General features: G+C 47.2%; 3 protein-coding genes across 3 annotated transcripts; 1 reads left to right on the forward strand and 2 right to left on the reverse strand.

Annotated features, from left to right (window-relative positions):
- Nucleotides 1–1,849: 1,849 nt before the first annotated feature.
- On the reverse strand, nt 1,850–11,012 carry mycbp (MYC binding protein). The gene is made up of 5 exons (XM_052032220.1): nt 10,928–11,012; nt 8,379–8,451; nt 6,568–6,616; nt 5,170–5,299; nt 1,850–2,739 (listed from the first exon to the last, which is right to left on the reverse strand). Exons 1-5 carry the CDS (start codon nt 10,940–10,942, stop codon nt 2,695–2,697), a joined length of 312 nt encoding a protein of 103 aa, XP_051888180.1. The 5' UTR covers nt 10,943–11,012; the 3' UTR covers nt 1,850–2,694.
- A 2,713-nt stretch (nt 11,013–13,725) lies between these two features.
- On the forward strand, nt 13,726–20,026 carry LOC127579600 (uncharacterized protein C22orf15-like). Its single transcript, XM_052032492.1, has 5 exons — nt 13,726–13,744; nt 15,210–15,296; nt 18,417–18,539; nt 19,183–19,257; nt 19,878–20,026. Exons 1-5 carry the CDS (start codon nt 13,726–13,728, stop codon nt 20,024–20,026), a joined length of 453 nt encoding a protein of 150 aa, XP_051888452.1.
- Nucleotides 20,027–22,228: 2,202 nt separating this feature from the next.
- LOC127579422 (coiled-coil-helix-coiled-coil-helix domain-containing protein 2-like) lies at nt 22,229–25,099 on the reverse strand. The gene is made up of 4 exons (XM_052032221.1): nt 24,963–25,099; nt 24,194–24,419; nt 23,187–23,346; nt 22,229–22,389 (listed from the first exon to the last, which is right to left on the reverse strand). The coding sequence occupies exons 1-4, from the start codon at nt 24,989–24,991 to the stop codon at nt 22,379–22,381; spliced, it is 426 nt and encodes a 141-aa protein (XP_051888181.1). The 5' UTR covers nt 24,992–25,099; the 3' UTR covers nt 22,229–22,378.
- Nucleotides 25,100–25,782: the final 683 nt, after the last annotated feature.

Here is a 25,782-nt window from a genome sequence, read left to right on the forward strand (position 1 = left end):
AGTACGCCCTTGTTTTAGAGGGAATTTACAGCTGCCCTTCCTGTCAACAAAGAGCAGATGTAAGGGGATCCAGCAATCAAAACCTTTAATTAGAAAAATGATGTGCAGTATCTAGCCTTACTGATGTGCTTGCAATTCCCACATGCACTAGATTTGTACTTAACTGGAGCAAATCTAACAGCGTGATTCCCCAAAGGCAGTTCCTAATTAGCGAGGACATTCCTATTCCACCCCCCAGCACTGCTTTGATAACAAATTAAGCAGCTCCTCTAGAAAATCTTCGAGAGATGGTTTAACCACATCCTCAAATCCCGAGAGAGCTGGTTAAGCCGCTGCCCCAGGCGGTCGAACTGTCAAAGAGATTGGAATGTTTGTGAATATCTCCAAACTGCAATATCAAATTTCCGATTGTAACTGCTGGAAACGGTAGACAACTAGCTCTCTGCCACTGGATTCCAACATTGGAGCACAGTTGGAATGAAAACAGCAAGCATTTTTCATGTTTTTGACTAAATGGTCAACAAAAACAACCTGGATTGTGAATCTAGCCCATTCTGCAAACAAAAATGTGCACTACTGAATTAGATAATTCAGTGACTTTTGATTTTGGGTGGAGATGTATAAGAATGGTTTTGTGTTGGTGGTATGTGTGTGACACATTGTTTCACTCTTAGGTGACTTGTGTAGTCTGTAGCCTTTGTTGAATTATTTTTCTTGTGTATGGCTTTTCATCCATACAAAGCAAATCCATCATGCAACAACTTCTTTTATGTCTATGATTGCTTTTACACAGCTCAATTATTGCTTTACACTTGAACCCAAATTGAGTAGCTGTTTGACTACTTTCACAAATAATCCTAACAACTTCATCAAATCCAATTGACAAACAACAAAGATTTATAATATGTAGTCATCTTATAAATGGCAATAGTGTAATATAGGAAACATAAACTAATTTGCATTTAGAAAGCTCCCACAAATAGCAATATTGACCATATCCTCATTTTTAGTGGTCATTCAATTTTAAATGAAGCAGTCGTATTATTGGATACTGCTTTATCTGCAAGAAACCACTAATATTTGGGTTTCTGCATAGCTTTGCAAGGATTAACTGCTGCACAGACTCAGAAAGGAGCTGATTCAAGAAGCAGTGCACTCTCCGTTATGTAAATAGCACACTGTGGATGAACTGCATGAAGTGCAGAGACTGCTTAGAAAGCAGGTGAATTTAAAATTCTCGCCGGAATTTTCTGGATGAGTATGGCAAATGCAAATAGGGTTCATACTGGTTTGTGATTCGATAATCAGGATTTACCCAGATTCTTACTGGGATGTACTATCATATTATCTTTTGTAGCTGTGTCAAGGCCGTGCATTCAACCATATCCCAGGCTAAAGGCTCTCGCGTCACCTTCTCAAGGGCAGTTAATGATGGGGAATAAATGCTGGCTTTTACAGCAATACTCAAAATCCAAAGAATAAAAGACACAGCAGCAAAAGGAGTCAAAAGACACTGGAGAGGGGAGAGAGAGAGAGAGAGAGAATGCTGAGAGAGTAAAGATAGAAATGTACATCGAATCTATAAATAGGAGGATTGAATAATAACCATAGGAAATTTCAGCTAACACCGCCATAACCCACCCAATAAATCAGCCAGAGGCAATGAAACGAAAAAGGACTGAGTTGCAGAGTTGGACAATTCCAACTGAAGGGGTGGAACAGTTGCCCAGGGAGAATGGTCTCATTCTGTGCTATAATTTCCAATAACCACTGTAATCATTACATCTGCCATCCTGGAACAAGAACCTACTTTTGGTCACTGTTGTACATTTAGGAATAAACAGAACAATGATGTGCAAACAAAGTTTATTGAGTAAATATCAAAAGGGAAAATTGGACTCCTGTACAGCTAGTAGTAGTAGAAGTGTAAAATCAGCCAGTAAGTTGTTTTTATTCAGACAAATGTATGGTTCTTGATAGGCTACTTTTGACTCATTGCTTCAAGGCATCTATTCACTGACTGCTAACCCTAACCCAGACCACTGGATAACAAGAAATCTTCTAACATAGACGCCTGTATTCAGATTTGACTGCCATCAAGCCCCGGACAATGGTGATGCTTGTTCATTTTGGCTTCTGAACAGAATTTATTGGCCAAACACTATTTAAAATAATTCGCAACTTGCTTTGGTCCCTTGCTCTCAATCCAACAGGGAACATAACATAAATAAACCATCTTAACCTGCTAATTACAGCTTTCCCCCAGACTGCAAAAATAGTTGTCAACAAACTTGCTTGCTCAAAGAGAAAACTGTGTCAAATGCCTTTCTGGTGACAAACTGCCAATCATAAAGTTTAAAATAGTTCCATCAATAGTCATGAAAGCGTTTGAAATTCATCTTGCATTTTAATGGCCACTTCTACAGGTTTTAATGGTGCATTAATTTAAGTTAAACATAATTTATTTGTCCCACTATTGAGTATAGACCAAAATTCTGCTCAGAGAAGCCAACAGCATCACCGAATATAGTCAGGTGAAAGTGGTGATACATTTGCAGTGTGCAACCTGAAAGACTGGCTGCCAAATACTTTTTCTTCCACAGTATACATCAATTCTCCAAACTCAATACAATTTGTCAGGTGCTCTCTCAGATTCCTCTCATCCATTCTCCTAACGATGCAGATTGACTTGATTTATTCAGGTTGCCCTTCCTCTTTGGGGGGCTCGAACTGTGCCAGCTGAGGATAACAGAATGAAACACAATAGTGCACTGCTGAATATTTCACAGCCGATTTCTGCATCAGAGCCATGTTATCAAATTAGCTGGTGATAAACCTGGAATCTCCGCAATGCTCTCGGTAAAATAGATCAAGGTCAATCAAACATCCCCCACCCCCCCCCCCCCCACCTCAGTAAAACAATATAGTTCTACAAAAGAAAACACAAATCAAAGCAACATTTAGAACAAAACATAAATTTCAAGGTAGACTTGACTCTAAAGAACCTGAGTACAATCCTTTAAAACATTTTTATAGTATCTACCCAGTATCATTTAATAGAGGAATAAAAAGGGAAGAGAGATGATACAGTGTGACAAATCATTACATAAAAATTTGTCAATTTAATTCACGTTGTTGATTTGCCTCTTAGGTGACATCCAGGCGATGAATATTTGAAACTGTGTCACCCATATGGTACCACAGTAAGTCTGGCCCACACAGACACTTATTACTGCAGTGAAGGAAGTAGGGGAGTAGGGGATTTGGATTAAGCCTCGTCTGCAACAGTCCAGAACTGATCCCTCTGTCCTGCTTTCTCCCATAGTCTTTAAAATATCTGCAGGGTTATATGGCTGGAGAAAGTTACTGAGGCTTCAAAGGACACGATTATGAAGGGATTTTGAACTCAATTTAAAATTAAATTTGTGTTGTCATACTGGGACAGCTCAAGCCAGCTGGAAAGGAATTGGAGAACAAAGTGTCAGTCAAACTCCATGTTACAACATGGATCGCAGCCATTCACCTCTACCTTCTCAAGGGCATTCGGGGATGGCACTAATGCTGACCTTACCAGCGACAGTACAAACCCTGTGAGAATTAAAATCATAATTTTATTGTGGTTGCTGCTTGCATTGTTGTTCAGATATTGAAATCATTTTCAGGAAGGATCATTACTAAGAATTTAGGAAATAGGAGCTAAATTTGAAAGCAAGGGTAATGGTCTCCAGACTACGGCCTAAACCATGTGCAATTTGGCAAAGAAACAGAGTGCAAGAATAAATATGTGGCTGGAGGGTTGGCATGGGAAGAGGTGACACTAGTCCAGTACTGGGTGGAGAGGACAGGCTCCAGCTCAACCCTAAAGAAATCAGGCAGGAATACCATTATACTTTGTCATTTCTGCCCTGGTAGAAATAATAAATAGGATACAGACAAAAGCTTTAAAATGCTAAGGCTGGGATAGAGACCTTCAAGAAACTAAATCACCCAATTATACAAATGAAATAGAAAATGAGAGACAAAGTGAGAGTAATCACAACTGGCCAGGGAGTAAATATAGAACAGGTGGCTAAATATAAAATGAGAGGAACCATTACTGTAAATTAATTAAATGTGCACATAGTAACCATTTAAAAAAAAATGGACTGACGCATTGGTATATTGCAAGGAATCAGGCACAGCTTTTTGAAAAAGCAAACCGCTTCAACTTTATGAATACAACTAGAAGTAACTCTTTGAAACACTGGTTATACCTTGGTCAAAGAATGAATCTAATTTAGCACCAACGGAGAAGGACGTCGAGACCTTAAAGGTCAGTAGTAGCGATGAGAAACTGAGATTGACCTCCTTGAATCTGAGAAGCTGAATGGGAGATCTAATTGAGGTTTTCACAATAATGGGTTTTGATTGAAGAAATATGGAGAAACTATTTCCACAGGCAGGGTATAAATTGCAGTTAATTAGCAAAATTACAGGCCTTGATTAACCAAGAGCTGCATATATTTTGTTTTGTAATGTATATATTAATCTGAGACAGACCACTATTGATCCCAAGGAAGTCATCAAGCTTTCAACTCAGTACTGCTCTTCCCCTTAGTTAATTTTCAAAGGAAATCTGATGAGATTTCAGGATACTTCTTCTCCAGTCTCACTCAGGATGCTTCTTGTCTTGCTTACTTCACCACACTTGATCTAGCATTGTCTTAATCAGTTAGTCTCCAGTCACAACTCTACGTGAACCCAGCAGTAACACATGACAATATTGCATCTCTAAATGGAAAGGATTTATCAGGTGAGTCTAGAACTGAATTTAATTGGTATGAGTTGCATAACAGTGCAATGTGTTACATTACTGGGAGATTTTTTATTGTTCAAAACAGCAAGGAGACAAAAGAGCAAATCTGTTGGAAAATGTCAAAGATCTATAATGAAATTATAATATTAGGAGACTTTAATGAACCCAGTAAAGGCATTAGAAAACAGTTCTAACAATAACGGAGGAAATAATATATCTGCAGGTAATCTTTAAAGATCATTGTGTTGCCAGTCCAACAGGGAAGGAAACAGTGTTGGACTTTGTCCAGGAAATGAAGTAAGGCAAGTGAACATACTCTACAGCTTTATCACATTGAATGATTTCAAAGGACTTCATATAATGACTGGTATTACCTTAGCTTTTAATTCCTTATTTTCCTCCAGTAGGGCCTCGTATTTCTGCCTCAGTTCTGTCACCTCAAGTCGTAGTGTTTCCACATCTGCAGTCTCAGGGCCTGCTGTTCCTAAATGCTGTTTCAAGAAACTAATAAATTAAGGAAAGGAACAAAGCACCTCTTAACACAATGGAATTGTCACATCATCCCAACTACATGATTTATGGAAATGGAAGTACAATGTATATTCTCAAACTATATTAGGAGTGGTACTGTTGATCCTTCGCTTAAATTTGAGGAAGTTTGGAGTCCATTTATTCAGTATTTCCATATGATGTAAGCAGACCTTTTTCGAATCCCTTTCAATAACCTTTTATTTGAATATAGAGGAGCAGAGCTAACGACATTATGATGTTTTTTAACCGGAGAAATAACAGTCCAGCTTTTGTTTTGCTTTTGTTTATTATTATTTGTTAATTTTGGGGTTCTCTTTTCACATAATCAAATTCTTTTGTATCACGTTCACTTAGTAAGAGATTGGGAGGTTCAGATTATATATTTTACTCCCTGTGTTTGTATATGTCAACCGTGATTGTAATCCCAATCTCTTCGCACTGTGTGTAGAATCACTATTGCTGTGTGTATTAATTTGAAATGTAATAAAATGATGGAAAAAGGAAGTACAATGTATGGAGCAACTTTCCACAGTAGACACAGTAACCTGGTAATGGGACTAATCTGATATTGCAAGGCAATGTTAATGGAATATGAAAATAGAATTATTTTTGTATCTAGAATTTATGAAAATGCCTCTATATATCACTAACCCAGAATCAGTTCACCCGCATAAATTAAAGGAAGAGGGAAAAGCTTAAGATAAAAACGCCAAAAACAAACACAATAAACCAGATGACAACATCAAACAATGGTTACATTAAAGAAATCAAGGCCTTTTCTGCTGTCAGGAGATTGAGGAACAAGCCCTTTTGTGCACTGAGAACATTGGAGAAACATTGCTCCTTATTAAATGAAAGGAGATGGACAGACAACCTCTTCCTGCAGAGAGCAGACAGGGGAAATACAGATTCTCCCTAAAGATGGGGGAAACAGCCCCTTTCTGCAGACAGGAAACTGGATCAAAACAAACACTTTCCACCGACAGGTGATCCAGAACTTACAGTCCCTCTCTGCTGATGGAAGATTGGGGATTGAGTAAACCCTAGTCGTCAACAGTTCAACAAAGCTGTCCATTGTCACTACTGCCTTAAGGATAACCAGGAATGGACAATTAATTTTTGTTCTGCAATGTCACCTACATCCAGAGAATGAATCGAAGCTCTCCACAGCTGCTTGTAGTTAAGCACTACTTAATGTTGTCCAAAACATCTGAAGAATCTTTCTCTCTCATAAAGGATACTCCATTGCATTGTTGGGCTTCTCCGGCTCCTCATAGAGAGCAACCAAGACTGGAAAATAAAACAAGTTCCATTTTATTTACTTTGCTCAAACACTAAAGCAGTAACTCCATCAAGAATTGATTTTTTTCTAAATAAATCACCCATGCAGTGTATACAGAATTACTTGGCAATACAGGAGTGGGAAATCAGTGAGGACGAGCAGAGCATTCCATCGCACACTGTCCGGACTTGCGAAAGGCTGATTTGACTGGGTCCAGAAATGGTCTGACAAGAAAGACCCTCGATCGGCACAACCTCCCTATTAGCACCACCATGGTCCTTACAAGTCCAGATCAAGAGCGCAGACTTGAGATTCAGCCAAGACTTGAAGGGAAGCTGCTTCAAATGCAATTTCTCAAAATCATGAAACATGGAACACAGATTCTTCCAGGCTTCAGAAGTTACAATGGGCCTGGGAGTGTGTTAACTCTATCTAATATTCTTTTAAATAGGTCTGCTGTGCAACATTGCAACCCTCAGCTCCCCATGAGAAAGGGAGAACTCCCTTGCAAATAACTCTCCAGGGAACTCTTTCACGACCAGATGTCTAAAGGGATTGCCTGGGAGAGTCTGCGGACAGAGTTGGCTTCTCCAATACTTCCACTGCATTCAAAGAAACTCCTTTCCTCCTGCTTTTTTGACTTTTCACAAAGACATAAAATTGTTTTTATATTTCTATTAAATTTATTTCAAGAATCCTTTTTTTTTACTATTCATTGGCACTTCCTAAAACCCGTCCAATCCTTGGTTCATTTATTGTATCCACTGCTCCCGGTGCGGCCTCCTATACTGCAGTGAGACCTGACGCAGATTGGGTGACCGCTTCGTCGAGCACCTTTGCTCCGTCCGCCGCAACAGCCAGGACCTCCCGGTGGCCACCCACTTCAATTCCACATCCCACTCCCACACTGACATGTCTATCCACGGCCTCCTCTACTGCCACGTTGAGGTCGGATGCAGGTTGGAGGAACAACACCTCATATTCCCCCTTGGGAGTCTCCAACCTGATGGCCTCAACATCGATTTCTCTAACTTCCGGTGACCCCATCTCTTCTTTTTCTTCCCCCACCCCCCCCCCACCACCACTCCTTTGTCTTCCCTTATTCCTGTGGCTCCCTTCCCCTGCCTTGATGACCTGCCCATCTCCTCCCCCATCTTTAATTCAATGGTCCACTGCCCTCTCCTACCGGATTCCTCCTCCTTCAGCCCTCAGCCTCTTCTACCTATCACCTCTCAGCTTATCTTCTCCCCCACCCACTATCTCCCCCCTCTCACCTGGACTCACCTATCACCTACCTGCGTGTGCTCCTCCCCCTCCCCCAACCTTCTTATTCTGGCTTCTGCCCTCTTCCTTTCCAGTCCTGATGAAAGGTCTCAGCCTGAAACGTCGACTGTTTATTTCCCTCCACGGATGCTGCCTGACCCGCTGAGTTCCTCCAGCACTTTTCGTGCGTTGCTCCAGATTCCAGCATCTGCAGAATTTCTTGTGTCTCCATGTGTATTGCTTGGCTCAACTATTCTCTTTTGCAGCAGGAGGCTAACTTAATCCTATCTTTATCGCCTTTAGCTGGACAGAGTTGCATCCATTCCAGCATTGATTGTATTCACAAAGGAATGTATATTTGTTGAGAATTATGAAAGACAATAAAATACTTGCCATCGTACATCCAACTAAAATGTTTGCTGGTAATTTCCCGTTTTTCAATTCCCTCTCATGCCAACGTAACTGGCTTCATCTAAAACTGTAATTTTCTATATAAGAGCTCTTTACCTTTTGTAAGGGCATCCAACACTCCACCTTTTTCTAAATATCTTCGAAATTGTTCTCTTCGGGAATCCCCAGCCTAGTGACGATAACAGAAACAATGCATATCACACAAACAAATATATACATGCCAGTTACACCCAGTCACTTCACTCCCTATCTGTCGAACCCCGTCCTCCAACACCTACTGCCTCCCCACCACACTCTGCACCCCACTGTCCTTCCTTCACCATTACCTGACTCACCTCAACCATCATGCACCTTATCTGCTACTTACCTTCCTCGTCTTCCCCTCTCCTCTTCCAGCCCAGTACGCCACCTATGCCACCCCTCAATCCTCTAATCTCCTGCACAACCTGCACCTTTCAACCCGACACCCCATTCCTCACTCCTCTAACACTCTTCCGTGCCCCTACACCAGTCTGCCCCCCTTCCCTGTCCTCCCCCACCCCTCTCCTCCAACATCCCCACCCCACTCCCACCCCCCGACAACCCTGCCCCCTTCTCTCTCCCTCCCACCCTGACACCCCCCACCCCTCCTTCTCCTCCTCTCCCTCCCACCCCCTGTAACCCCCTCCCTCTCGCTCCCCCTCTCTCTCCCCCACCCCTCCCCCTCTCTTAACCCCCACCCCTGCCCCCCCTCTCCGCCTCCCCCACCCCTCCCCCTCTCTCCGCCTCCCCCTCTCTCTCTCCCCCCACCCCTCCCCCCTCTCTCTTCCCCCACCCCTCTCTCTCCCCCCTCCCCTCTCTCCCCCCTCCCCCCCCTCTCTCCCCCCTCTCTCCCCACTCCCCCTCTCCCCCTCTCTCCCCCCTCCCCCCTCTCCCCTCTCTCCCCCCTCCCCCCCTCTCTCCCCCTCCCCCCTCTCCCCTCTCTCCCCCCTCCCCCCCCTCTCCTCTCTCCCCCCTCCCCCCCCCTCTCCTCTCTCCCCCTCCCCCCTCCCCCCCTCCCTCCCCCCTCCCCCCCTCTCTCCCCCCCCTCCCCCCCTCTCTCCCCCCCCTCCCCCCCTCCCCTCCTCTCTCCCCCCCCTCCCCCCCTCCCCTCCTCTCTCCTCTCTCCCCCCCCTCCCCCCCTCCCCTCCTCTCTCCTCTCTCCCCCCCCCTCCCCCCCTCCCCTCCTCTCTCCCCCCCCCTCCCCCCCTCCCCTCCTCTCTCCTCCCCCCTCCCCCCCTCCCCTCCTCTCTCCTCCCCCCTCCCCCCCTCCCCTCCTCTCTCCTCTCTCCCCCCCCCTCCCCCCCTCCCCTCCTCTCTCCTCTCTCCTCTCTCCCCCCCCCTCCCCCCCTCTCTCCCCCCCCTCCCCCCCTCTCTCCCCCCCCCTCCCCCCCTCTCTCCCCCCCCTCCCCCCCTCTCTCCTCCCCCCTCCCCCCCTCTCTCCTCCCCCCTCCCCCCCTCTCTCCTCTCTCCCCCCCCTCCCCCCCCTCCCCCCCTCTCTCCTCTCTCCCCCCCCTCCCCCCCCTCCCCCCCCTCCCCCCCTCTCTCCTCTCTCCCCCCCTCCTCTCCTCTCTCCTCTCTCCTCTCTCCCCCCCTCCCCCCCTCCCTCCCCCCCTCCCCCCCTCCCTCCCCCCCTCCCCCCCCTCCCTCCCCCCCCCCCCCCCCTCCCTCCCCCCTCTTCCCCCCTCTCTCTCCCCCTCCCCCCTCCCTCCCTCTCCCCCCGCACCCCTCCCCCCTCCCCACCTCTCTCCCCCTCCCTCCCCCCCTCTCTCCCCCCCCCCCTCCCCCCCTCTCTCCCCCCCTCCCTCTCCCCCCCTCCCCCCCTCCCTCCCTCTCTCCCCCCCTCCCTCTCCCCCCCTCCCCCCCTCCCTCTCCCCCCCTCCCCCCCTCTCTCCCCCCCTCCCCCCCTCCCTCTCCCCCCCTCCCTCTCCCCCCCTCCCCCCCTCTCTCCCCCCCTCCCTCTCCCCCCCTCCCTCTCCCCCCCTCCCCCCCTCTCTCCCCCCCTCCCCCCCTCTCTCCCCCCCTCCCTCTCCCCCCCTCCCCCCCTCTCTCCCCCCCTCCCCCCCTCCCTCTCCCCCCCTCCCTCTCCCCCCCTCCCCCCCTCTCTCCCCCCCTCCCTCTCCCCCCCTCCCCCCCTCTCTCCCCCCCTCCCCCCCTCCCTCTCCCCCCCTCCCTCTCCCCCCCTCCCCCCCCCCCCCTCCCTCTCCCCCCCTCCCCCCCTCCCCCCCTCTCTCCCCCCCCTCCCTCTCCCCCCCCCCTCCCTCTCCCCCCCTCCCCCCCTCCCCCCCTCTCTCCCCCCCCTCCCTCTCCCCCCCCCCCTCCCTCCCCCCCCCTCCCCCCCCCCCCCCCCCCCCCCCCCCCCTCCCCCCCTCCCCCCCTCCCTCCCTCCCTCCCCCCCTCCCTCTCCCCCCCTCCCCCCCTCCCCCCCTCCCTCTCCCCCCCTCCCCCCCCCCCCCCCCTCCCTCTCTCCCCCTCCCTCTCCCCTCTCCCCCCCTCCCTCTCCCCTCTCCCCCCCTCCCCCCCTCTCTCTCCCCCCCTCCCCCCCTCTCTCTCCCCCCTCCCCCCCTCTCTCTCCCCCCCTCCGACTCCCCCCCCTCTCCGACTCGTCCCCCCGCCACTCCCCTCACCCGGTAATGCGCCATCTTCCTCCCCCGCCGGGAACGTCACCGCGTCCGAGGCGCAGGCGCCGCTCCGCCAGTCAACGTTCCCATGGCGACCGGAGGAGCAACGCAGGCGCAGAGGGAGGGAGGGAGGGAGGGAGCGCCGCCCTAGTGACCGACACAGTCCCAGTGATCAACAGTCCAGATGAAGGATCCGAAAAATTGACTGTCCATTTCCCAGCATAGATGCCGCCCATCCTGCTGAGTTCCTCTAGCATTTTATGTTGCCTCAGTGACCCAACACAGTCCCAGTGACCCAACACAGTCCCAGTGACCAATGTAGTCCAAATGACCCAACACAGTCCCAGTCACTCAACACAGTCCTAGTGATCTAACACAATCTCAGTAACCCAATGCAGTCCCAGTTACTCCACACAGTCCCAGTGTCCCAACACAGTCCCAGTGAGCAACACGGTCCCAACATAACAATTCAGGTATTACATGGGTTGAATCAGACTGCCTGTCCCTCATAGCCCCCCCACAGCCGCTCCACTATGCAGTAAGATCATGGCTGACTTTTCACCACTGCCACGTTTCCCCACATCCTTCAATTCCCTTAATATCTAAAAATCAATTGATCCCACTTTGAATATACTCAGCATCTGAGCCTCTGGTGGAGAAATCCAAAGATTCCCTCCTCTCTGTTATCTTAGTCCTAAATGGCTGACCCCTTATTTTGAGGCTGTGACCATTGGTTCTTGAGACATCATTCCTGCAACAACCCTGTCAAACCCACTAAGAGTGATGTATGTTTTGTGAGGTCACCTTTCTTCTGAACTTTAGAGTGTATAGGCCATCTGGCTTAAACTCTCCTCATGACACAAAGTACCCTATTCCAGGAATTACTCTTGTGAACCGTACCTGCATTGTCTCTATTACAAGTATATTCGTTCTTCAGTTGGGAGAACAGACCTTGTATGCAATATTCCAGGTGTAGCCTCTATATAATTGCAATAAGGCAGCTTTACTCTTATACTTAAATCCTATCGCAGTAAAGGCCAATACATCACATGCCTTCCTAATTGCTTGCTGTAATTGTGTGTGAACTTTCAGTGATTTGTACACAAGGGCTCCTAGATTCCTCTGAATACTAACACTTTTCAGTGTCTCACCATTAAAAAAAATCTATTTTGTCCTCCAAAAGGATTGACACGATATTCTCCAGGTTATTGGTATTGGTATTGGTTTATTATTGTCACTTGTACCGAGGTACAGTGAAAAACTTGCCTTGCAAACCGATCTTACAGGTCAATTCATTGCACAGTGCAGTTACATTGAGTTAGTACAGAGTGCATAGACGTAGTACAGGTAAAAACAATAACAGTACAGAGTAAAGTGTCACAGCTACAGAGAAAGTGCAGTGCAATAAGGTGCAAGGTCACAACAAGGTAGATCGTGAGGTCATCGTCCATTCATTGTATAAGGGATCCGTTCAATAGTCTTATCACAGTGGGGCAGAAGCTGTCCTTAAGTCTGGTGGTACGTGCCCTCAGGCACCTGTATCTTCTTGTCTTCAGCCATCTGCCTCGTCTTCAGCCATCCATCGAAGCCTCACTGCGTCCTACGTACAACTCACACAGCCATCCAGCTCTATACCATCAGCAAACATGGATACATAAAACTTGGTCCTTCACCCAAATCATTGATGAATGCAGTGAACATTTGGGCCTCCAACAACAATCCCTGTGGCACCCCATTAGTTATAGCCTTTCAAACCTAAACAGAGCTGTTCATTCATGTTTTGTTTTTTGCCAATTCTCAGTCCACACTGGAATATTATTACCCCAATCCTGTGTGCTCAAATTTTATTCAGTAACCTCCTCTGTGGTATCTTATTGAAGGTCATCTGAATATCCAAATACCCACTAGTTCCTCCTTATCTCTCCTGCCAGTTACAACCTCAAAAAACTCTTAACAGATTTGCCAGATATGATTTCACTTTCATAAGTCTAATGGTGACTCTGTTCACCCCTTTGGGGAGATAATGCACAGATTAATATCCCGTCTGAAAGCTGCCACCTCTCCCTCAGTACAGTCTTTGAGGGTTGGATCGGATTTTGTGGTCACATCTTGGAGAGAGGTTGGACTCAAACCCATGAATGCTGGGTAGGTGGATACTGCAGCATACCCCCATTACTTGAATAGAATATAGTTGGATTTCAGATAACCTAGAGGAGTCCTATAAGCCAGCAGGAAGAGTGTTTTCACTATACTTGTTCTGCAAAGCATAATCCCCATAGCTGAATAGGGAATCAGATTACAGTCCCCCACTAGGAGTTCTGATTACACCTCGGCACACAATAGCTCAGGTAACTTGGGCATCGGTTGAGCTGCTGTGTCCAGTGTTCAAAGCCTCTGGAGCTATTTGCAGACCTTCGTCAAGGACGAACATCACCCTTCTTGACCAGGATGTTTATCACCGTGAGGCATGGGGGTAAGGTGGTGGTGCCCAGCTTCTCCACAGCCATGTTGGTTGCCATGGTCTGTTGTGTAGTAAACATAGACATCGTAAGTCATTCACTGTTCTTAGGTTTATTGAGGAGTGAGGTAATGGGTTGAGGGCCTACTGTAGAGGAGTGGGAGGTGTTTACAGAAGGAGGATCTTGCTGAGGTGCCTTCAGTGAGTCGAAGAAGGAAGAGGAAACGATGTGTGTTTGAGGGATCCAGACTGAGGAGGAAACAAAGCTGGAAATAACTTTCGAACAAAGGGGACTGGAAATCCAGAGCTCTCTCGCACAGAAAGCTGTTGTGCGTGGGGCTCGACAATGCCGCTTCTAGGTTTATGTGAGGCAAGGGTAACAGATCCAGATGAGTAGAGGTTGAGGCACCAATCAGCCAGTATCCAATGAATAGCCGAACAGCCTCAATGACCTGTTCCCTTTCCCTTCCAGGTTAACCAGGGAACCAGAAATTACACAGAACCAGGATTTGGGGGGGGGGGGGGGGTGGTTTGGGTGGTCTTGAAAAAAAAAGACATTGTGAGAGGTTATATTTGAGCTCTGAGGGTGAATGTTCCAATTATATATTCGGAGATAGTTGGGCAGATTATTGCAATGTCTGCTAGTATGGTATGTATGATTTCATGCTGCGATTGAATTAATTTTTTTATCAAAATATATTTAAAGCCCTATGTATGCTTCCACATGCCGTAAAGAAAGAAATTGGGTTGCTCCTATGTTCGGTGTACTGAAGTACTGAAAATTGTTTGGCCTGGGTGTCTGAAAATCATGAAATTTGTCTAAATCACCAACATTTTGGAGGTTTATGCCCGATGTTAAAACAGGGCCTATGCAGCTCCTGACAGACAAAGATAAATTTAGGACTTGGAGAAAGGTATGGGCCGTTAAAGGCACACTCGCCTCTCCCCAGCTAGCCAGCAGCTACCCACACCATGAATGCACAGAGGAGAGGGAGAAGCTAGGGAGAGGGAAAGTTCCCGGATTCACAGAGGGAGAGAGAGAGAGAGCCAAGCCCTGGTGATTGAAACAGGTCCTAGTTGGCAGGGAGCCCAGAAGACCCACTAGAGCCACCATCAGAAGCACCATCAGGAGGTGGCTACAGTTGTCTCCCCCAAAAGCAAGAATCCCTACATCATGGGGCAATGTCACTAGAAGTTTCATGCCTTCAGTGTCATTGAGGGCCATACATCACTTCGAGTCCTGCTGTCTCACACAGACACTGAATCCAGACTCATGCACATCACACATGTACACAAACTGTTGATCATCACAATTGTCACCCCAGCCAATACCACCCCATCCTTTCCCCATCACAGAAATCTACCCTCCCCACGCTTCCAGCACAGACGACATGCCTCCAAAGATGTTCCTCCACAGATGCTGCCTGACCTGTTGAGTATTCCCAGAATTAACTGTTCTTGTTTCAGATTTCCAGCTTTTCCTGTACTTTTAATGTTCACTGCACCTTGCATCCCAATGGGACTGCTGTTTGCTAGGACCCCTAGGTATCCTGACCACACTTGTGACAACAAGAGAAGTCCTCTACATGTCCTGAGATTTAGATGCACAGCAAAAGTTTGTATCTGTTTGCAGCCCCTGCTGTGAGCCCAACAATCAGTTTTTGACAATGGTTTATCTATTCCTGTTGATGGAGATAAACAGATAGTCATCATGGAATCTAAAAGGAAACTGTTTACAGTTATATTGCATATTCAAAGAACTGAGTTGCAGCAAAGTCTAAGAACCTGCCGTTATAGGGTTTTTATAATTATTTATCTCTTAAATCACAGCTGGTCAGACAAAGATTTTCAATCACCGTTGTCGAATTGTGAACTTCATTGACTACATCAAACAGACATGTGGCACTGGGACGGAAGGTATTGTTAAATGGTGGGGATGCAAAATCTAACACTGGGCCCATTAGCTGAGCAGGAAAGGTGTGATCTATACACAGACTCTTCTCTGTATTTCTGTTCTGTGAGGTATGTAGGCAGGATAGAGCTTCTGACTGGACCTCCCTGACTGATGGGAACAAACTCAACCAACATAGTGGCTGATGCAGGCCGACCCCAAGAAATGAACAGGTTCTGTTTTTACAGATATCCATAAGTCAATTTTTGTCCATAATTCGAAAAACAGACAAAAATCACTCGATATGGTAACCATACCTACACAGTATTGTAATGAATGGCATCAAAAATGCACAAGACTTATATAAAGGAACGATTACTAAAAGCAGAGAGAGAGAGGAAACTCATTCTGCTGTTCCTGGGAACTAACGTATGTACGTACATCAGACTTCTGAATTTAACTTGGGCAAGTTTGAGGTGTTGCACTTTGGTAGGTTAAACTAGGGTAGGACTTACACAGTATATGGTAGGACCCTGGAGAGTATTGTTGAATAGAGAGACCTAGGGCTACAGGTACATAGTTCACTGGAAGTGGAGACACAGGTAGACAGGGTGGTGAAGAATGCGTTTGGCATGCTTGCCTTCATCAGTCAAGGTACTGAGTACAGAAAATGGGATGTCATATTACAACTGTACACACTTGGAGTATTTTGTGTAGTCCTGGTCACCCAGCTATTAAGTTGAAGGGATGCAGAAAAGATTTACGAGGATGTTGCTGAGACTGGGGATCTTGAGCTATGAGGAGAGACTGGATAGGCTGGGACTTTTTTCCCTGGAGCGTAGGAGGCTGAGGGGTGACCTTATAAAGGTGTATAAAATCATAAGGGGCATCGATAAGCTGAATGGTCAGGCTTTTCCCAGGGTAGGGGAGTCTAAAATTACAGGGCATAGACTTAAGGTGAGAGGGGAAAGATTTAAAAGGGACCTGAGGGGCAATTTTTCCTCACAGAGGGTGGTGGGTGTGTGGAACGAGCTGCCAGAGGAAGCTGTAGAGGCGGGGACAATTACAGCGTTTAAGCGACACTTAGACAGGTATGTCGAGAGGAAAGTTTTGGAGGGATATGGGCCAAACGCAGGCAAATGGGATTAGGGCGGCATGGTAGTGTAGCGGTTAGCGCGACGCTATTACAGCGCCAGCGATTGGGGTTCGATTCCCGTCGCTGTCTGTAAGGAGTCTGTGCGTTCTCCCGTGACTGCGTGGGTTTCCTTCGGGTGCTCCGGTTTCCTCCCACATTCTAAAGACGTACGGGTAGGTTAATTTGGGGGTTTAAAATGGGCGGCGCGGACACGTTGGGCTGGAAGGGCCTGATACCACACTATAAGTAAAATTTAGAAAAATTTAATATTTAAGCTCAGATAGACAACTTGGTCAGCATGGGTGAGTTGGGCCGAAGGGCCTGTTTCCATGTTGTATATCTCTATGACTCTAATAATATTATGGGAGCTCATTCGTATGTATTAAGCTGAAAGGATGCAGAAAAGATTTACGAAGATGTTGCTGAGACTGGGGATCTTGAGTTATAAGGAGAGACTGGATAGTGGTGTCTGTAAGTCAGACATTCATAACCCAGGAACAGCCTGTACACCAAAGCATCAGGAATCACTCCACACTTGCTTACCCTATCCACCACTGTAACCTTCCCAGTCTGGGCCTTTACTGCAGAAAAAGCAAGAGGATAAGGAAGGAATTGCAACATCACTCAGAAAGGTAGGATGCAGCTAAAACTATCAAATAACAAAAAGGCTAAGGTGTATATAGTCTCTGTTACAAACTCAGGATGTCCCAAAGACTTTGTAACCGAGGAAGTATTCTTAAAGTGTAGTCTCTGTCATAAGGCAGGGAATGGACCAGTCAATTTGTGCACAGCAAGCTCCCACAAGAGAAAGTTTGTAGGTGACACGAAAATTGGCGGTGTTGTGGCCATTGAGAAAGGTTGTCTAAGGCAGGATATAGATCAGGTGGAAAGTTGGGCAGACCGTAGGAAGATGGAATTTAATCCTGACAAATGTGAGGTGATTCATTTTGGCAAGTCCAATAGTGTCGGACATATATGGTAATTGGTAGGGTGATGAGGAATGTTGATGAACGGAGAGACCTTGGGGTTCAAGTCCATAGTTCCCCAAAAGTGGCAACACAGGTAGATAGGGTGGTGAAGAAGGCACAATGCATGCTTGCCTTCATAGGTTGGAGCACAGAATATATAAGTTGGGACATAATGTTGCAACTTTACAAAACACTGGATAGATAGCACTTGGAATATTGTGTGCAATTCTGGTCACCACACTATAGGAAGAACGGTTGTGCTGGCGAGATTGCAGAGGAGGTTCACCAGGACGTTGCCTGGATTGGAGGACTTTAGGTATGGGGACAGTTTGGATAGGCTGGGCTTGTTTTCCCTGGAGTGGAGGAGGCTGAGAGACGACCTGATAGAGGTATTTCAAATTATAAGAGGCATAGAGAGGGTAAGTAGAATCGTTTTCCCATGGTAGGGGTTTCACAAAACAAAAAGGTGTAGGTTTAAGGTGAGAGGTAGGAGATTTAAAGGGGATCTGAGGGGTAAGTTTTTTACACAGGAAGTGGTTGATATTTGGAAGGTGCTACCAGAGGACGTGGAGTCACTACCTTTGATAAACATTTAGGTATGGAAAGGCATCGAAGGATATGGGACCTAAGGCAGGCAAACGTAGATGGGCAAAAAGGCAGCATGGACATGGTGGGCCGAAGGGCCTGTTTCTGTACTGTACAACTCTATGACTGTGAGACCAATGCCACAGTAACCAGATTGTCAATTTGTGATGTTAGTTGAATGTTATAGCAGTGCTGCAGCAGAGAACTCACCTGCTCTTCCACAAGTTAATCCTACAGGACTTTTAATGACAACCTCAGGTAGCAGACAGGGCCTCATTGCAACATCTGATAGAAAAGATGTCCATCCATCATTGTAGCTCTTCCCTAGCACTACACTGGAGCATTAGTCGGGATGAGGTGACCAATTCCTAGACCCAGGCTTAACGCCACAAACTTCCAACTCAGAGGCAAGCATGCTGAAAACTGAGACACTCATCTCAATTTCTCTTCCCTTGGAGCATGCATCGACCTGGTCGATGAAGCCGGCAACTTGATGAATCTCAGTGCCCAGCAAAACTCCCTCGAGCCAGCCAGCAACATCCTGACAGCACGACAGAGATATATCCTCATCAAAATGTCAAGTGAGTAAACTCAGAGCTTCTTCAATGTCCAAACAATAGGGCTGATGATTGCTGCACCCCAGCTATGGCAACAGAAATCATTTGGGAAGGATATAGCCATAGTCATTGAGAACGATGCGGTGAGAACTGTGGTCACTGTGCGGCCAGGAACAAAGCAGTCACAAAGCAGAAATCGATGTTGTAGGATCAAAGGGCGGGGGGTCGGAGCAGGTACTAACAAAAGCCCAAGCAGACACATCACGTCTGTCCCACTGAGCGTGTCCATAATTTGGAGCCTGCTGCCTCTTACAGGATTTAAAAACAGTGTATATCACAGTGTCGAAACAACTCTGGCCACTGTATCAGGTGTGTCTGAGTTAATCTCCAAGAAGGAGAAAGCATCCTATCACTGCTTCTAGTGATGCATTGTGAGTGGGCAGTTTCGGACTGACTCCTGTTTTTTCTCGTTTGATGGGTGCATTGGTTCTGTGGGTTTAAAGTGCACCTTTTACCTCCTCTATCGATGTGCTGTGCACATTTTACCGTTGCAGTTATTTAATGCACCTTAATCTGTAAAGTCTAGATTTTATTTCTCTATTTATGGGTGACATTCACATTTATGTTTGTGGTGTGTATTTCACTCGCAAGTTTGTTTGTGTTCTAGAGCAAGGTGACTCCGAAACTGTCAAATATGAAGCTATACTGGACAACATCGAACATCTTCATCCCGCGGTGGCAGGTCAGCTTCATGCAGCGATCGGGGAGGGTCGAGGGAAGGGTTCGGGTGTTAAAGGAAGGGGGTAACACAAAGATGAAGACAAAAGGGGATTGGGAGTGGGATGGGGCAACGTGGAGATTCACACCCCAGGTGGATGTGCTTTGATGGAAGGGCAAACAAACGTAGCTGGAGGTCGATGGGAGAGGTAATAGTCAATTTGAGGATTAATGTACCAGAGTGTGCGGTGCCAGGTTGCGAATGAATATGCCAGAGGGAGGGAAGTTGACAAGAGGACTATATTAACAGAGGGGTTGACTTCATTGGATAGTATAATGCATCTGAAAGAGAGGATTCCATAAGAGATATCAAAGGGAAGGCGATAATGGTTGGTTCATTAATCACAGACAGACTTGTCATCGGCAGTGTTAGCATCCTAGTATTGAGAGGAGGAATGTCCGAGATGGGAGGATTGAGGGGTCTCAGTGGAGGGGCTGGGGCAATGTGCCAAAGAGGAATTAGGTTGATTGGAGGATTAAGGTACCAGGTCTCTAAGGAAAAGGTTAATAGACCCGAGGGATGGTGGTAACTGGTCACACAGCCATTGCTGCTTGTGTTGAACCTGGTGCATCTCTGCTTATTAGACCAGCTTCGGAAGTTGTCCAATCCCAAGGCCAAGGAGAAGACCCTGAGGAAACTCAGATCCACCAAGGAGGTTATTCTGACCCCGCCATCGAAAAACAAAGCAGCCTTCAAGTCTAAAAACCCCAACGGTGCACAGCGAAAGCTTTGAATATGATGGAAACTTCGTGAATAAATCACACAATCCAGGGATTGGGGCGGCAATAGTTAACAATACACACAGAAGAAACAAGGGATAAAGGGGCATCCCAAGGTTATTTCCCAGGGGTGGAGGAAGGATGGGGTACATTGGAAAGACATGAGGGGCCCTGAATCATTTTGAAGTGCTTATACAACAAACACTAATGTAAAATTCAAATTCAGAAGCCGTATGGGTGAATAGAATGAAATGGAAGCCAGCTAAAGCAAAAAAGGAGGCACACGTTTAAAAGGATAAACAAAACTTAAATACTGACTGGACTGAATAGCTGTTTCAGTGCTGTAAACAGGAGGTCACTGGAAGTTTTTCTCCTAGTTATTTATCCAATTCTTTCTTGAATTTTGCTATTTAATGTGCTTCCATCAGCTTTTTAGATGGTGAATTCTGGATCAAAACTAGGGGCTCTCAGAGTTAACAATGGGAAATTAATGCATTAATTACACATTACTGGTAGAGCCACTTTTCAGTAAATTAAAACTTACACTTCTTGTCCTCCACATTGAAAAGTCGATCTACAAGCTTAGACTCCCAACTGCACCCAGGAACTCCTTGGAGCTAAAGAAATGAAACAACGAAAAGTGGCTTCCACGTGATCCCAAAGTTAAATAACTACTTTCTTTAATCTGTCTGAAATAAAATGAATGACGTTCTGCTGTTATGTAAGAATTTAGGACCGCCTTACTGTGCAAATTACAGTCATTACATTAAAAGACAATTAAAATGTTCCAGCTTGCTGCTTTGTGGATCTGGGCTGCTTGGTTTTGGGGGCAGAGAGACCACCATCGCCTGCTGCTGCACCCAATATCAGGTCTTATTTTTAGTTTTTCATTTTGAAAAATGAAAGAGTCATAAGCGAGCCTAGCATTTATTGTCCCTTCCTAATCTCCGACCTGAGCAGCCAACTAAACCATATCAGAGGGTAGTTAAGAGATACCCAAATTGGTGTGTCTGGAGCCAGGCTAGGCAAGTTCAGCACATTTCCTTCCCTGGAGGCCATCAGTGAACCAGGTGGTGTTTTTTTATTTTACAGACTGATATGTAATCATCACTGCTCACCGTCTCTGGATAGTCCAGGCCTCTAGGTTACTTGTCTGTTAACCAGTGCCATCTACGATCAAAAAGTAGTTATTAACATCAACCATACATTGAGATTGGGGAACAGACATGATTCTTCAGTATTTAAATGAAAATCATGACAAGCACTCAGCTCCACATTGAGCTTTCTGCAAGATGTTCACCAGAGGAACTTTACGTGCAGAGTAGGAGAAATGTAGTGGGAATAGGTGCAACACAGGCCTAACACCTGAAATCAGCTTCTTTGATTGAACCTGGGGGTCGGTTTGATTCACCTCTGGGCAGTACTGGGACCAGTTGTAACAAGTGCCAACAGGGGTCCACTGCACTACCTGGATCAGAGTTCAATTATACCCTTCATATCATCCTGAAACAGACTCCCAGAGTAGACGGAAAGCGAGGGACAGTCAAATACAGAACCACCTTTCCAGGCTCCTTACTGTTGTCACTTGCATCACCCAAATACAGCCTGCAAACTTAGCACCAAGTGTAACAGGGCATAAAGTCCAGGACATGTGAGCTCCTGGAAATGGAGGAACATAGATCCAGGGGTTACAGGACTGCAGGAAGTTTCATAGCTAGGAGGGCACCCCACAGCTAATCCAAAATTCTCACTTTCAAAGTTATGAAAATCAAAGACAAAGCATTCTCCATGGTACAATTCAAGAATATTGGCTTTCTAATATCGTTTAGTATGATTAAAGCTGCAATTAACCTGACCTTTAACTGTTCAAGAGTCCTAATTACAAGAACTCTTGGGGAGAGCTTCCTCAGGTGGGCTCTGGATCTTTAGCCAATCACCTTACATCTGTATCCATTTCCTGGGTGCAAAACTTTCTGCCACTGCAAACAGTTTCTTTGCTCTAACAAAACCATTTATGAATACCTATCAAACCTCTCCTACCCAAGGTGCAAACCCAGTCACTTTGCACTCTAACATAATTAAACTATTTCCTTCAGTTATTGACAGGTATCCATTCCTACATCAAGGCACTTGCACCTGGTAAAATGCCAGCCAAAGGCCTTGCTGTGAATCGTGTTTATCCCCATCCACTATCAGCTTACAAAAGAGGCAAAGACTAATCATACAGGACATTTTATTCACATCTAATAACCATACATTGGTGAGGTCTCTGTGACCCCATCACGAAAATTAAATGGGGCATAACAGGAGTCTTCACAATCTTTTCTCTTCACTTTGCTGCAGTCTTTCAACAGGGATCTTCCACTTCAGTATATACCTGGTAGAAAGGTAAAAGAGCATTTGGAAAATCATGAGGCAGATTCAACAAAAAACATGTTTGCCCAATGTAACCGACAGGAAAGACTAGGACAGGATGCAGAAAATCAGTGACATGCCATTTTTGACAGAAGGAATTCCACAAGGTGTTACACAACTCAGTTTGATATTCACGTATTAGCATGGAGAGACAATCGGCCAAAAAGGAGAGATCAGGAATGAGTTAATCTCGCCAGTGCAACTGCATCTGTGGTGACCAGAACTGTACTTCAAGCTGGGTTGTTTCCGGTTCTATCATAATCTTGCTGCTTTTATATTCTATGCCTCAACTAATAAGTATCCCTTACGGCTTCTTAGCCCCTTATTGATCTGTCTCACCACCCTTCTGCTCCAAGATCCATCTGTTACTCCACACCTTGGATGTTTTCTATTTATTGTCCACGACCCTGCCTTACTGCCTCTGCCCAAGTACATTACTTCATACCTCTCTAGATTAAATTCCATTTGCTATACTTTTGCCCAACTAAACAGACCGTCTGTACCCAGGGAAAACGTGAAGGATCCACTTTGGGAGGAAAAACAAAAATAATTTTTTAAAAAAGTGAGAAACCAGAAAATTCTGCTGTACACATGGGTATGTGTTACCGAAACAACTCTGCAGTTACAGGAGGTAATTTAGGTGGAATGTAGATGGACTTTGACAAGATTATTCCAGTTGGAACCTGGTCTGTTTAGGGCTTGGTACACATTAGGTGACCAATTTAATTAAACCTGTACTTATGGACATTTTGCACTTACCATGCGCAGACCGGCATTGCTTCAGCACTTCGTTGAAACCATCGCAGAGTGTCAGGTCATGCTGGTTCTGGGCACACTCCAGAAACTGTCTCATTTCAAACTGGCAGGGTCTGTTGTCCTGGGCTTGAGGTTGGGCTGGAGAGGCTGCCATCGGGGGCTCCTACAGTGAAACACAAACTCTCAGAGAAACACCCTTAGACTTCAGGGACATCAAGGGTTATACAGTGTCTAGGCAGGACCTGATTTTAACCATGACCTTTTGTTTGGTGCAGTGTGTAAAAGCTTTATCTTGTGCTCTTATCAAATGCCTTCTGGAAGTTCAAATAAGCAATATCCAGAGACATTAAGCACAAAAACAAATTCAACCAAGTTATACATTACTTACTCTTTACAAAACCCTACAGACTCTCCATTTCATGAAATTCCCTGTTTTCCCCTTGATAAATAATGGCATGGCAATGGAAACTTTCCTTTCCAAGTTAAAGACCACAATTATCTATATTTTGTTAACACTACATTTCATCATTCATAATTTCCTGATGATCATTCATTGAATCTAGCTCATAACATCCACGAATGGAATCTCCTTACAGAGACACAGCACAAAAACCCATCAACCACCCACTTACACTAATCCTACATTAATCCTTTGTTTTTTTTATTCTCCTCACATTTCCATCAACTTCCCCCCCGATACCCACACACTAGGGGCAATTTATAGCAGCCAATTAACCTAACAACCTGTATGTCTGCAGGATGTGGAAGCTGGAGCACCTGGAGGAAACCCAGATGAGAATGTGCAAACTCCACACAGAATGCACCCGAGATCAGGAGTGAACCCGGTCTCTGGTGCTGAGGTAGCAGCTCTACTAAGCTACTTGCCTGTACTTGATCCACATTTCCTACAAGGAAGATTTAAGCCTTCACAAAGCCTGACGTTCACTGATTTCCAATAAGTGTACACAAAGGACGGACCCAGCCTGCCAACCCTGGCCCCATCCACTGACCTGGTAGGTGACATCTGCCCGGGCTGGCTCCGAGCCACTTCCACCACCCAAGGCCCCGGTCAGTGCGCTCCCCATCACATGGCCCACCGCCGAGCCGACTGCCACTCCTGCTGCCGTGGATGCCATCTGTGCCATCAGGCCGGGCTGCCGGGGCTGGACAGGGGTAGGTGCCACAGCAGCTGGAGGAGGGTGAGCGGGGACAGGGGCTCGGGAGGGAGCTGGGCGGCTGTAACACAGACAACGATGCATTAGGGAGCAGGCTGAGGACGTCGGCGCAGATACCCAGTGCGACCGGGGGTGGGGGGGAGGGGGGGGACTGGAGGCAGTGGATGGAGGGGAAGTGGGGACCGGGCAGAGGAGATGCGGGGGGGGGGGGGGGGGGGGAGCCCCGAGAGGGGCGGGCGGGGGGACAGAGCGGGGTAGGAATGGGGTGGGGGATGGGGGCACCAGGAGGAGGGTGAGGGCCCTGGGCACGGGGCGGGGGGGAAGGTGGGAGGGGAGGGCCGGCGGGGGGACCCGGGGAGGGGCCGGCGGGGGGACCCGGGGCAGACCGGGGAGGGGCCGGCGGGGGGACCGGGCGGGGGGACCCGGCGGGGGGACCGGGCGCCGGGCCTGTGACCTCGATCCGCCCTTCAGTGAAGCGGGGGCGGGGAGCGGGCTGAGCCGGGGGGAAGGTGGGGGAACGGGCCGCAGCGGCCGGCCGCCCCCGTGTCCTCCCCTCCCCTCGCCGCCCCGGCCCCGGCGCTCCGCGCTCCCCGCTCCCCCTCACCTCGCTCGGCTGCGGCTTCCCCGGGGCATGGCGGCGGCTGTCGGCGTCCGCACCAGGGCTGCGCAGGCGGGAACTGCGCAACGTCTCCCCTGCGTGCGTGCGTCATCCCTGACGTAATCACGCGAGCGGCGCGCAAACCCTGCCTTTGGACGCCACCGCGGGCCACGCCCCCTGCCCCGGGACACGCCCCCGTCCCAGGACACGATGACCTCCCATTCCAGCCCCGGGACCGTATTGGTATTGGTTTATTATTGTCACTTGTACCGAGGTACAGTGAAAAACTTGTCTTGCAAACCTATTGTACAGGTCAATTCATTACACAGTGCAGTTATATTGGGTTAGTACAGAGTTCATTGATGTAGTACAGGTAAAAACAGTAACAGTACAGAGTAAAGTGTCACAGCTACAGAGAAAGTGCAGTGCAATAAGGTGCAAGGTCACAACAAGGTAGATCGTGAGGTCAAAAGTCCACTTCATTGTATAAGGGAACCGTTCAATAGTCTTATCACAGTGGGGTAGAAGCTGTCCTTGAGCCTGGTGGTCCGTGCCCTCAGGCTCCTGTATCTTCTGCCTGATGGGAGATGGGATAGGAGAGAATGACCCGGGTGGGTGCAATCTTTGATTATGCTGGCTGCTTCACCAAGGCAGCGAGAGCTAAAGACAGAGTCCATGGAGGGGAGGCTGGTGTCCGTGATGTGCTGGGCTGTGTCCACAACTCTGCAGTTTCTTACGGTCCTGGGCAGAGCAGCTGCCATTACAAGCTGTGATGCATCCAGATAGGATGCTTTCTATAATCATCGATAAAAATTGGTGAGTGTCA

The sequence above is a fragment of the Pristis pectinata genome, chromosome 17 (assembly GCF_009764475.1).
Source record: "Pristis pectinata isolate sPriPec2 chromosome 17, sPriPec2.1.pri, whole genome shotgun sequence".
Classification (NCBI taxonomy): domain Eukaryota; kingdom Metazoa; phylum Chordata; class Chondrichthyes; order Rhinopristiformes; family Pristidae; genus Pristis; species Pristis pectinata.

Coding starts and splice junctions, on each gene's coding strand:
- mycbp (XM_052032220.1), bottom strand. Junction 6,617..8,378: donor GTTGGATGCCCTTACAAAAG/GTAAAGAGCTCT, acceptor TTTATTTTCCAG/TCTTGGTTGCTCTCTATGAG. Junction 2,740..5,169: donor ATAAGGAATTAAAAGCTAAG/GTAATACCAGTC, acceptor TGTTATCCTCAG/CTGGCACAGTTCGAGCCCCC.
- LOC127579422 (XM_052032221.1), bottom strand. CDS start 24,991: ATGCCCCGGGGAAGCCGCAGCCGAGCGAG. Junction 24,420..24,962: donor GGAAGCCGCAGCCGAGCGAG/GTGAGGGGGAGC, acceptor TCTGTGTTACAG/CCGCCCAGCTCCCTCCCGAG. Junction 23,347..24,193: donor GGGCAGATGTCACCTACCAG/GTCAGTGGATGG, acceptor GTTTCACTGTAG/GAGCCCCCGATGGCAGCCTC.
- LOC127579600 (XM_052032492.1), top strand. Junction 18,540..19,182: donor TATCCTCATCAAAATGTCAA/GTGAGTAAACTC, acceptor TTTGTGTTCTAG/AGCAAGGTGACTCCGAAACT. Junction 19,258..19,877: donor TCTTCATCCCGCGGTGGCAG/GTCAGCTTCATG, acceptor TCTGCTTATTAG/ACCAGCTTCGGAAGTTGTCC.